This window comes from Manis pentadactyla, chromosome 13 (assembly GCF_030020395.1).
Source record: "Manis pentadactyla isolate mManPen7 chromosome 13, mManPen7.hap1, whole genome shotgun sequence".
Classification (NCBI taxonomy): domain Eukaryota; kingdom Metazoa; phylum Chordata; class Mammalia; order Pholidota; family Manidae; genus Manis; species Manis pentadactyla.
Genome location: NC_080031.1, coordinates 86596291 through 86609737, shown reverse-complemented (window position 1 = coordinate 86609737; position 13447 = coordinate 86596291). Strand labels below are relative to the sequence as shown.

At 48.6% G+C, this 13447-nt stretch overlaps 1 protein-coding gene across 2 annotated transcripts in view; it reads right to left on the bottom strand.

Annotated features, from left to right (window-relative positions):
- The window catches only part of LOC130680359 (serum response factor-binding protein 1-like), a 70829-nt gene that overhangs the window by 15288 nt on the left and 42094 nt on the right, over positions 1–13447 (bottom strand). For both annotated transcript variants that reach the window (XR_008993344.1, XM_057490728.1), the window contains one exon: positions 5554–5652. Coding sequence is in view for 1 of the 2 variants with exons in the window: in XM_057490728.1 (XP_057346711.1) it covers positions 5554–5652 (99 nt within the window). In the remaining variant the exon portion in view is untranslated. The remainder of the gene's footprint in view (positions 1–5553; positions 5653–13447) is intronic.

The following is a 13447-nucleotide window of genomic DNA, read 5'->3' as shown; positions in this document are numbered from 1 at the left end:
GGGGATTAGTGTGCACAGAGTTCCCTGGAATTTCCAGCGGCTGGACTGTGACCCAGGATGCTTCCGTCCAGCGGTGGGGTCCCTGTCCCTTTAAGACTTTCAGAAAGCACTCACTTTTCTTTGTCCCAGGAGCACCGGCTGTGGGACCCACTCACAGGTCTTACTGTCTCGCTTCCCTAGTTTCTGGCACCCCATGCATGCACTGTGTGTCTGTGCTCTGGTGCGGATGGTTAGGGCTGGGTGTTAAGCAGTCCTGGACTCCCTCTCCCTCCCCGCTCCGACTCCTCTCCTCCTGCCGGGAGCTGGGGTGAGGGGCCTCGGGTCCCGCCAGGCTGACGCTTGCATCTTACCCCTTTCACCAGGTGCTGGGTTCTTGCAGGTGTGGATGTAGTCTCGCTGTTGTCATGTGTCTTCTGGTCTCTGTTTTAGGGATAGTTGTATTTGTTTTATTTTCAAAAATATATATGTTTTTGGGAGGAGATTCCTACTGTGCTACTCATGCCGCCATCTTGGCTCCGCCTCCTCCTAAAATTGTATTTTTAAAATAATAGTTTATAACAAATTACTCATCAACCACTGTGAGGAGCCAACCACAGATAGATTCTCGTATTGTATTCCACATTAATAAATCAAAGTTTTGTTAAGTTTTATTCTGTGTAAAAGGGAAAGAAGGACCAAGGAAAATACTTCAGAAACACGTAGTCTGAGAGATGTCAGCCAGAAATAACACACTGACTGGCATGGCCCCGGCACCTCCAGAGCGAGCCTAAATGGTCGGCCCTCAAAGTAAGTCCATTGCTGTCCTCTGCCAAAGTTAAAAAACTCCCTTCATTTTCAAAGCTGTACCCCAGAATATGGCCCTGCCCAGAGTGCCCGCACCTCGCAGCCTGGCCCAAAAGCTACCCTCCCACCAGAGGAGTAAAGTGCAGCTGTGCCCGTACAGCAGTCCTACCGACAACGCCAAGGGGCCCTGGGCCAAGGGAAGCCCAGCACCTCTCCAGAGAGAGATACACCAAGTACAGAATGGACACTCAGAGGATAAGGAAGGGGCTTCAGGGCGCTTGGCTTCTAGCCTAGTGACTTACCATACACCCAGCTACACACACGCGCACACGCACAGATAAGGAGAAAGCTGCACTGTCCCCAGGCCCTGGACCCCAGGTCAATCCCACTGTCTCTAACACCCATGAGAAGAGAGAAGCCATTCCATCTCTTATGTTGCAAATTCCAATTCCAAACTTTGGCCCTGAGTACAAGCCCCAAGTTTCTACGAATAAACTTACAGATCAAGGGTCAGGAGAACACCCAGGACAAGTGAAGGGCCGTCACCCCAAACCCCAGTGGTGACACCACAATGTGCCCTTTTGCTCCAGCCCCCTATCCCAGACCCCTAATGCCCTGCTGCCTCCAGTCTTCACTCACCCGGTACCTTGATTTGGATCATTTGTTCTCTGCATCACCCACTCATCACCCACTGCATCATGTACTCATAAGAGAAACCTCACATCTTTCCAGACCAACTGAGTTACAGATGAAGCAAAGATGCTTCCTGAAGAGACTGCTCTTTGGGAAAACTCACTTTAGTAGGCAATATGTGCGGTCTAGCGCTAAGTCATACGTATCACAGGTGTCAAGCAGTGGCACCTGACACACACATCCTCTTACATTTCTTTCCACAAATAACTCTGTGCAGTAGGGTTGTAGGTCATGGAGCTGGTCAGAGGCTGGGAGGATTTTGACTCCATAATTTTCAAAATGTGACACAAATCACAAATGTTACACTGGAAAAAGAGTGATAAAGTTGATTACATGATCATTGAAATTTATCTATGCCCACAAAAAGAAAGTTGAAAAACCTCAAACATATACATAACATATACAACAAAGACTAATTTATCAAGACTCACAAAAACCAATAAGAAAAACTCAGCTTAATAGGAAACTGAATTACAGATGTAAACAATTGACAAGAAAAAATATAAAAGAGGCCAATTTCCACTGCCTATTTTCCTGCCTCCTTGCCTATACTGGTTTCAGCAGGATGATGGCTACCAAGATAAAAAATTCATATGCCCTTTGACTGAGTAGTTTCACTACTAGGATTTTCTCTCTGAACTTATTGCAAAGGTTCCCCCCAAATATATACAAAATCGTCATAGCACTGTTGGTAAGGGCTAAATCAAAATCAACAGAAGTGACCATCAGTTGGACTAAAAATGCAATATATTCAGAAAAGGACTACTATGCAGCTATGAAAAAGGGTGGGATAGATTTGTTTTTACTGACAAAGAAAATCTGTAGGCTAAATTATTATTTGGAGAAAAAAAGCAACATGTAGAAAAGTGTAATCCTTTTTGAGTTTAAAAAAGAATCTAGATTCATACATGCAAGTATGTGCCTAATTTTTCCCACAGGGAATCCCTAAGAAACTGTAACAATTATCTATGAGGACAGGGTAGAGGAACAAGGTTTAGAGCTTTTCTGTTTTCCCATTTCTGTAGCTAAAGTTTTCTAAAAATGTCTTTCTTTTTTTGATAATAGCAGCACGATTTTTCTGGATGGGAAGATCATGGCCTAATACTTTCCTTCCTTGCAGCTCCCTACATTTGAAGAGCAATGACCTGTTAAAGAATGTAAATACATCATCAGGAGAGGTTTTGAAGGTCGGCTTGGCATCGAGCAGCAGAGGCACTTTAACTCATTCCTGCTGCCTGTGCCGAAGTCTCAGGCCAGGAGCTTCTAACAACCCACAGGATCCGCGCTCTCTTCTCCATGGCATCTCCCAGCCCACTCTCATGGCACCGGCCTCCAGGTAGCACAAGCATTGCCATGACCCACCCTGCCTGGGAAGGGCAGAACAGCCAAGAGCCCTCCAGAATGGTTGGGTCCTGACCGCGGGCAGCCAAAAGAGAAGCTCACTCCTTGCACAGAGGAGCCTGCTTCCTCCCTGGTGGAGGAACAGCTCCCGTCCCTGCTGGTGACTGGTGTCAGGAGTCAGACCGTGAAGACCAGCCTTCAGGGACAGACAACAGGACACAGGCTCTTCCAGGCGGGTTTGAGGGCCAGAGACATCGGATTTCTTGGGCTCCCTTTGCTCCCCTCTGGTAAATGTAAAATCCATGCCTGAAACCCACTTCCCTTGAAAGACCCCCATCAGCTGCTTGGGCACCTCCTTCACTCTAATTCCGCAGTCTGATTGTGACACAAACTGATTTTTCTGGAAATCACAGATATTAACTGACTCCCATGCTCCCTTGCATCAGACACGATTGAACTGCATGCTGGGCTGATGCCCTGGTTCTGGAGTTCCCAACCCGCCTACCTGGCCTGCGTGTGGCACTTCGATGGAATCTGATGATCAGATCTGCATCTCCCACTTCAGACATGAGCCCCAAAGGAAGTGGTCTTGATTCTATATGCTCCCCTTGTTTTCAGCTTCTAGGACTGTGGGAAAATTTTCTTTCTACCCTAGACAGTGTTACTAACTGTGAAGCCCCCCATGCCCCGATCCTCTCATATCCTACACCTGGGCACCTTCACAAACTCCTGGCAGCGGCCAGGTGCCAGCACGCAGGCCCCAGCCCTCAGGCTGAGACAGAGCCGGCCTGAGGAGCCCACTGTCTGCACAGGGGGCAAGGCACAGAGGTGGGAGCCGAAGGGGCCGCAAGCTGCGGCTCATCACACAACCAGCACACTAAAGGGCTCCGGTGGCCCCGCCGGAGTGGTGCCGTGTGGGGTTAAGAGGATTAATCCATACAAGCCACACTGCCCTTGAGGCCACAGCCTCGGGTCAGGGCTCGCGAGTCTAGCCCTCACAGCCACTGAGGCAGGACAAGGGCCCTGAGGAAAACTGGGCCTTCGCAGTGGAGCCGATCCCCCGTCTGAAGCCTGGCCCCTTTGCACGCAGATGCCACAGTAGCCACTGGAAAACTCCCAGAGAAGAAAAGGGGGCCCACAAGGAAAACTGATGTGTCTGTGAAATTGAACGTTTTTTTACTTTTTCTGAGCCAGAGAAGCTGGAGTGGGGGTGGCAGAGGCCATCACAGGGCTAGAGAGCAGGCAGGAGGCACAGAGGAGGAGCGGGGCCAAGCCGGTGTGGTCAGTTGCCCCATGGTGACTCGGGGAGAAGCACACGGACAACTGAGGAAGGGGCCGGGGCAGAGGCTCACTGTGCCCACACAACACCCGGCCCCACCTTCCGTCCTCTGGGAGCCGGCTGTGCCAGGGCTTGCCTCCCGGCCGCAGCTCCCAGCCTGAGGTCAGACACCGCCCCTGGGAGAGCGAGGATCAGCTCCTCCGCCACCCAGCCACCGGGCAGAGGGTCTCCGGGACACGAGACTTGCGTGGCTAAAACCACCTAAGTCCAGAACAAGCCTGTACAGAGTCCATGGGGACTCCAGAAACACAAAAGAAGTTCTGGGAGCCACTTTCACAGGTAAATCTCTGTCAGTTTTCTCTTCGGCTTTCATCCCAGAATTTACTGATCATAGGGCCCAAGTCTAGTCGCTCACAGCGCAGGACCCCAGGCAACTCCTTCACCCTGGTGACCAAGTCCCTCATTCCAAGCACTGGAAGGGCCGCCTCCCTCGGAGTGAGGTGATGGGTATGACACCAAAGCTCCCAGCCACTCTGTGACTTTGGAACCTCTGCCTCCCTTGCCCCAGGGCCCAGCCCTGACGGTAGGGGAAGGATCTGAACCCTCAACTCCCTCCACTGCCAAGGTCATAGTTTTACAGAGAAAGGAGGGTTACCTTAACACAGAAAGGGCAGAGCTCTAGGAAGCTTCCCACGCGCTCGAGTTGGTGGGGGCAGTATTTCTCAGCAACGGGACATCTCGACTGACTTGGGCCCAGGTGAAAAGGGAAAGCCTGTGATTTGGTACAACTTCTCTCCAAGCCAACAAGCCAAGCCCGGAGCTTGGCAAGGAGACCCACAGTGAGCTGGATGCACTCTTTGTACTGGGACCTGGACACAGCTCCTGACACCAGGAAGGAGGACCGGGATTCCTGACACAGGAGCAGAAAGCTGGGCGCACCCACCTGCCACCAGCCACTCAAGTTCAGGGCGATGCCTGAGGGAACCAGCAAAGGCAGATATGGATTTTACAGATGAGCAGCCATGCTTCTGATGTGACAGTTCTTGTGAAGAACACTGTGAGCTCAGATTCCGTAACCAGAATGCCATTTGTTAACCAGTCAGGTGTTACACAGAAAAGGGTCCCCGTGGCTACTGGGCAATTGAATGTCTTAACTTTCAGTTCCTCTTTATTAGAGAAGTGACACCATGTTGATTTGATATGTGAATACACAGGAATGAAATGAAATAAGATTTTACAATGCTAGATAAATGAGATGGAGATCTCACCCTTCGATGCTTTTTTCTGTTTTGGTTCATTTTAATCATCTTCCTTTTTCTCACTTGTTTAAGAAAACCAGCTCCTGAGGCTGTTGAGAGGAAACACTGTTCCAGATGCACAGTGGAAAAGACAGAAAGGCAAAGAATTCTATGGCTACCAAGAAAACCAGTTTCCATTGTCCTGAGGAGGTAACATACCTGTAGAAATGATGGGCATTCCAGCTGCATTTGCCAACCATTCTTCAGACGTGTCCAGAACCTTCTAAAGACAACACACCAGTGAGAGAGAGTGAGGCCCTGGAAGACAAAACACGAGGGGAGATCAATAAACATTGCGTCTTACTTCCACTAACCTTTCCTAACCCCGGAGGAGCCACACCTGTACAGTGGCCACCTTCTACAGCCCTGGGAGCCTGGAAGATGAAGAGAAAGCTTCTGGGGCCTAATGTTCCTTCCCCACAGGCACGTCAGAGCTGTGCAGAGCACCCGTTGCCCTGCGAAGCCAGCGCTTCCGGGCCGCTGGAGGGGCGGGCAGGACCTGCCCCTAACAGTGAGAGTTACCAGCATGCATGAGGCCAGGAAAAGAGAAAAAGTTGTCACATGGCAAACAAATGGCAGAGCCTGACTTCCAGGCCTGGCTCTTTCCCTCTACCTCTTGTCACCAGGATTTGGTGAGATTTGGTGTTGACAAAGCCAGCAGGGCTGAGACAGAGTGGGTGGGGAGGGTACTGGTAGGCACTTACAAAGACAGCTTCCAGTGCATCCTTGGAGCTCAGAGAGCAACTGCAAACCTCACAGGCTGTCACGCAGCGGGTTCTCACACCATTAACTGACGAATTGTGCTCAATAGTGGGCAGACGACTATCTCGAGGACTCTGGGTTATCTGCCCATTAAATCAGATCGCAAGCAAACTGGTTTTCATGTAGCGTCTGCATCTCTGATCAGTAACTGTTCACCTCAAGTTTTTGTACTATGTACCCCAAAATGAATCTCGAAACAAAAAGTCAGCTGTCACAGCAGCAGCATTCATCAGCTGGGCGAATCCCAGGTCCCCACTGAGCACAGAGACGCCTTCGTAGCCACACACACCGCACCACGCACACACAGCACAAGCAGCCTTCGCCTGCTGAGGAGTGCATGTCCCCCAGACCAGCCCACAGGTCCTTTCTCACCTGCCCCAACCACATACACAGCCCTTATCCACACCAAACATCTCCTTTTCTTTCATGGACATATTGCCCAACACGTTTGGCAGGAAGACCCTGAAACAGAAGTGAGTCTTCCCCAAGCAGAAAGGCACAGAACTGGCTGGGATACCCTCCCAAAGGCCTTTTATGGGCCATGGCGTAAAGAACTCTCAAATCAGAATCACTGAAGATTCTACTCGGAGAAGAAGAGAGGTGATTGAGACCGCAGTCTGTCTGGGATCATGTGAGAGACTGCAGTCCAGATTCAGTCGGAGCGAGGAATTCTAATCAAACTGATCTGCAACAGTACCCATCCCACGTTTAACATTCGTGTTATGCCAGGCCCAGGGGTGAGCCCTTGCTTCACCTCATTTCATTCTTGCAGTCACCCTAGATGCTGGGCTTCTCGTCCTCACTTTAAACCTGGTAAAGCTGAGTCCTAAAGGGGAAAAGAGGCCTGGGGCTGGCAGGTGATAGAATCTGGATTCAAATCTAGAGGTCCTGATTACTGTGTGCCTTCTTGCAATTAAAAAATTACACACGCTGTTCACCATGTAAGAACTTATTCACTATATAAGAATTTGTTCTCCATGTAAGAACTTGTTTGTTATGCCTCAGAAGATTGGAGACTGATGAAAATTAGGCTTGGGGTGGATTAATGACTGTGCACTGAGCATTGACTCCCCTATACAGAATTTTATTGTTGTTAACAACCATTTGATCAATAAATATGAGAGATGCCCTCACACACAAAAAAAAGTATACACTTCCAATGGTAAAATAATAAGTAACCGGGATGTAATGAATATAGTCAAGATATTGTAACAGCTTGTTATGGTGATAGCTGGTACCTAGAATTGTCATGTATATAAATGTTGAATCACTATGTTGTACACCTGAAACTAATGTAATGTAATACTGTGTGTCAACTACCCTTCAATAAAAAAATAATTATCTACAAAAATAAATAAGTAAATAAATAAAGTGTATATGGCATTTGAAAGCCAAATTGACCATGAAAAAAAAAAAAATTACACACGCATGCCTCCGAGAAATACGTTTGTGAGAGAGGAGATATTCGGTGAAAACAGACTGGGGACCTTCACTTTTCTTAGATATCATTCTTCTGTTAATACCAACAGACACTGTTGACCACATTTCGTCCACGCCAAGGCCTGCATGCTTCCGGTTTGATCTCTGACCTCTCCGGCCTTGGGCCTCCTCCCCGAGACAGTCTGGCGGGATGCTGTCAGCACGCTGAGCTTCAGCTTCCTTCCTGGTAACACAGGGATGAGGGTACCTGCTCCACTGGAGGGTGGAGATGATGCATGTGAAGTGTGTGGCTCAGCACCCGGCGCAGAGACACCCAATAAGCACCAACTGCCTGCCCGCCTCCCCAGTAAGGAGTCCAGGGAAGTCCCTGAGGAAGGGCTGCTCCCAAAGGCTCAAAATGCCCTAATATTTCAGGCTCCGGAGAGACAGGAAGGTTTCTGGGCCAAAGGGGATTCCAGCAACCTACCCACCAAAAGGTAAGTGTCTCCCTCACAGGTAAGGGCAGAGCTCCCTCCCGCAGACCTGCTCTGGAGAAAAAAAGAGTAGAAATACCCTCCCTTTGCCAGTAATGACACACATGGCTGGACTCCCTGAAGTGCCAAGTCAAGCTTAGAAGTCCCTGACAATGTGGATTTCCTCTCTGGGCTTGAAAGAAGGCCATGGGAAAAGGGAAAGAAAAGCTGAATGCTATTTGTCAAAAATCATTAATCCTTTCTGAGAAGCTTTAAAATGTGCATGCTCTTGCCAAATGTCAAGGGTTTTGATCTCCATTTTGGCCGGAAATGATCCATTCCCTTCCTAATGCAGACACATGGTTTTCTTGCCTCAAACCTGCCCAGTCAGATGCAGAGCACATTCTTAATTATTTTGAAAGGATTTAAAATGGAGCCATAAATCTCTGCTTTGACACAACACGGTGATTTGACCCCCAGATATATCATAATGGGTTATTAACAATGCTTCCCAAATCTATTGAAATTTTTTTTCAAAGCTATTCACTAATTAATAGCTGCTCTCACAATGATCATTTTTGAGTAATTATGGAACTGTGCCACATTATTTTGTGATGAGAACATAATTATGTCCATTAAAATTATTTGTATAGTTTTTAACCTTCGGCCAGAAATAAATGAGGCTAGTCTGAAGGTAAAACAAACTCCGTGACGATACCTAGAGGTTACTGCCTCCACGACACTTGCTTCTCAAAGCTTATTTTGTGGCCCACAAACTAAGACTTTGTCCTTCAGCTTTTTCAGGGCCCCTGGAAGTAAATGGCACTGAGGATGTGCCTGGGAGGGAGGGAACTCATGATCTTCCTGGCTTCCCACCTCCCTCTCTGTGGCCACCAGGCTGCTCCCCCTCAGCATCTGGTCACCTCCTGCATGGCCCCCCAGCCACTCACACCTTCAGCCCACCCTCTTGGCCGAGCCCTTGACATTCAGTTTATGCAAGGCACAGCCTTCCCAAACTCCCACTCCTGGGCCCTTGCCCCACTTCCAGGGACAGGCAGGACCTGCTGGAAGGCCAGTGCTCGTCCCACTCGTCCCTGTGTCCAGCAGCATGCCTGGGACTGAACTTGCCTGTCCAAAGGGCCATTACCAGGTGCGGAAGGTAGGGAGAGCTGCTGAGTGCACGCTTGCACTTGAGGAGCAAGACCGGGGGACGTGAGGGGCCTTGCCTTTTCATGTCAATAGACTCTACTTTCTGCTAGGAGCATCTTACGGTGTGCTGGGGGTCTCCGGAGGCGTTTCTGACAGCCATCCCAGTAAACAGTCCCTCCAAGGTCCTGGATGCCTCTTGCCTCAAATCCATGGGACAAACTCACACTGAAAAAATACTTGTCATGTACCTGAAATTCTCACTTAACTGGACGTCCTGCACTTTATCTGGCAACTCAAGTTGGAGATGAAGTGCAGGCAGGTGAGCACCTGTAGGGCACCTACCCGCCCGGCCCCGGGGGTCTCCCTCAGTCCTAAGGCACAGTCTGCTGAATGATCACCCTATCCTCAGAAGCCACAGGCCAGATGTGCTGGGCTCAACTCAGGGCTTGGCAAGGCCAAAAATGAAACCTGACCTGGCGGTCTTTTTCGCCAAAATAACTATGTCATCTCCCCTGAGGCCCTGCCACTCTGTCTAGGTCCTCCACTCACCTACTTGGTCTCCTGCCTAGTGTTCACCTTCTCTGCCTTTTCTCCCCACCTTCATGCTCCTGCCAGCATCTCTAGCTGTGGCCACAAGAGACTTCACCACCTGAGGTCACAGGCAGGGGAGAAGAGAGCTCAAAAGGGGATAGCCCTCAGCACCGGCTCCCAGAACTTCCTCTGCACTGTGTGGGAGCTGGCTGTGGGTGGCGAGGCCGGGAGAAGCGATGGCGCTCTGAGGCATTCAGGCTTGTCACCTGTCTCCTCCTCCTCCTGGAACCCAGGAGGTCTCCCCGGGAGAGGTGCCTCCTGGCAGTTCCCCAGATTTATTCTTTCCTTGGCCAACGAGTATGTGTTTGTTGTACCCCTAACATGTGCCAGGAACTATGCTAGACACTTGGGACAGATCATACAGAAAAGAACAGAGATCACTGTTTTGTAGCACTTACTCATGAAATAATCTGGAAATGCCAAAGAGCAGCAGCAAACAGTGACAGATCAAAGAGGAAGCTCAACTTTTACCACCTATGTGAAAAACAGGCAACACTAACATGGATTGAAAATACTAGATTATTTGAAGAAGAACAGAGAAACCAAATAATTCAAACACGCTAAGAACACTAATAAATACACTTGAGGTTGTTCTCTGCAGAAAACCAGACTTAAAATAGTCACATCTCTGGCAAATAACAAAAAAGATAAAAAATTTAAATGATAAAGCAGATACAAGAAAGAATCAAAAACTCTTGGATGATTTTCTGGAAAAAATATAAATTATCAAAGTCAACCCTATAAGAATTTCTTAAGACCAACATCAAGGAAAAAGTTGAAAAAGTTACCCATTGTTTGCTTTTCTAATTTATTTTAAGAAACTATCATAAATCTAACACCAAAATGTATTAGAAATAGTAAAAATAAGAAAATACTATGGCTCCTTCTCATTTATGGAAGTAGGTATAATAATCCTAAATGCCAGAAAACAAGATTCAACAGAATATTAAAATAATAATAAAGTAGGGTGTTTCCCAGTATTTGCAAAGATGATTTAGCATCATAAAAATAAACTCAAAATGGATTAAAGACCTAACTATAAGACATGAAACCATAAAATTCCTAATGGAAAACCTAGGCATTAAACTCTTGAACATCAGCATTGGCAATTTTTTCCTGGATACATCTCCCCATGCAGAGGAAACAAAAGCAAAAATAAACAAGTGGGACTACATCAAACTTCTGCACAGCAAAGGAAACCATCAGCAAAGTGAAAAGGCAGCCTATGGAATGGGAGACTTTATCTGCAACCAATAAATTCAATAAGGGACTAATATGCAAAATATATAAAGAATGCATACAACTCAACACCAAAAAGAAACAAATAATCCAATTAAAAAATGGGCAGAAAACGATCTGAAAAGACATTTTCTTGAAGAGGATATATAGATAGCTAACAGGGACATGAATAGATGCTCCACATCACTAACCATAAGGGAAATGCAAATCAAAACCACAGTGAGATATCACCTCACTCCAGTCAGAATAACAAGAACCAAAAAGACGAGAAATAAAAAGGATGTGGAGGGGCGGAGCCAAGATGGCGTCGTGAGGAGAGCAGCGGAAATCTCCTCCCAAAACCATATATATTTTTGAAACTACAACATAAACAACTATCCCTAAAACAGAAACCAGAAAGTACAGGACAACAGACAGGCTACATCTACACCTGTGAGAACCCAGCGTATTGCGATGGGGGTAAGATACAAGCTGCGGCCCGGTGGGACCCGAGCGTCCCTCACCCCAGCACCCAGTGGGAGGAGAGGAGTCGGAGCGGGGAGGGAGAGGGAGCCCAGGACTGCTAAACACCCAGCCTAGCCATTGGCATGGGGATCGCAGACACACACTGAGTGGGGCGCTGGATACTAGAGAAATGGGACAGTAAACCTTATGAGTGGGTCCCCGAGCTGGTGCCCCTGGGAAAAAGAAAAGAGAGTGCTTTTTGAAAGACTTAAAGGGACAGGGACCCCACAGCTGGACGGAAGTGCCACAGGACACTTAGCCCAGCAGCTGGGAATCCCGGGGAACTACGAGCGCTCTAATACCATGGGCGGCAGTGCAGCTCAGAGACCCCTCATGGAGATAAATACCTCCTGCCCATTTCCCCTCTGACGCCGCTCCGCCATAGTGGAGCAGCAGCCTGAGGCAGCAGGGCAGAGCTTCTTTCACAGCAACCAGGCAAGAATTAGAAACCCCGTCTGCGCACAACTGCCCAGCACAAGCCACTAGACGTCGCCGTTCTCCCAGGAGAGGAAGGCCACAAACCAGTAAGAAGGGACATTCTCCCAGCTGACACATGCATCAGTTCCCCACAACTACCTCTATTGCCAGGAAAAGGCAGAAGAATTTGATACAGACCATTCTAACACAGACATCCTCCCCTGACAAGGAATCTAGGGAGACAGACCTAACCAACATCCCTATAAAAGAATTCAAAATAGGTGGCAGAAGATGGCGGCGTGAGTAGAGCAGCGGAAATCTCCTCCCAAAACAACATATATCTATGAAAATATAACAAAGACAACCCTTCCTAGAATAAAGACCAGAGGACACAGGACAATATCCAGACCACATCCGCACCTGAGAGAACCCAGCGCCTCGCGAAGTGGGTGAGATACAAGCCCCAGCCCCGCGGGAGCCGAGCGCCCCTGCCACCAGCTCCCGGCGGGAGAAGAGCAGGCAGAGCGGGAGGGAGACGGAGCCCAGGGCTGCCGAACACCCAGCCCCAGCCATCCGGGCCAGAGTGCAGGGCCCTCGATACTGGGAAAACAGGGCAGCAAGAACAGTGAGCAGGCACTGGAGGCTGGGCGCCAGAGGACATAAGAAAAGCGCGCGACCATTTTTTTTTTTTTTTTTTTTGCTTTTTTGCTGCTTTGTTTTGGCGAGCGCTTTTTGGAAGTCTTAAAGGGACAGGGACCCCAATATTAGGGAAACAGGGCAGAAAGACCGGTGAGCAGAGGCCTGAGGCTGGCACCGGAGAATAAAGAAAAACGAACGACCACCTTTTTTTTTTAATTAAAAATTTTTTTTTTTTTAATTAAAAAAATTTTTTTTCTTGTTTTTTTTTGTGGTCGTTTTGTTTTGGCGGGTGCTTTTTGGAAGTCTTAAAGGGGAGGGCGGGTCACTTAATCCAGAGGTAGGGAACCCGGGATCTCTGGGCACCCTAACCCCTGGGCTGCAGGGAGCAGGGAGGCCCCTTACGGAGATAAATAGCCTCCCAGCAGCTCCTGCTCCAACGCGACTCCACCATTTTGGAGTAGCTGCCCGAGCCAGGCCACGCCCACAGCAACAGCGGAGATTAACTCCATAGCAGCCGGGAAGGAAGCAGAAACCCTGTCTGCGCGCAGCTGCGCAGCACAAACCACTAGAGGCCGCTGTTCTCCCAGGAGAGGAGGGCCACAAACCAACAAGAAAGGAAGTCCTTCCAGCCGTCACTCGTCCCAGTTCTGCAGACTATTCCTATCACCATGAAAAGGCAAAGCTACAGGCAGACAAAGATCACAGAGACAACACCAGAGAAGGAGACAGACCTAACCAGTCTTCCTGACAAAGAATTCAAAATAAGAATCATAAACATGCTGACAGAGATGCAGAGAAATACGCAAGAAAAATGGGATGAAGTCCAGAAGGAGATCACAGATGCCAGAAAGGAGATCGCA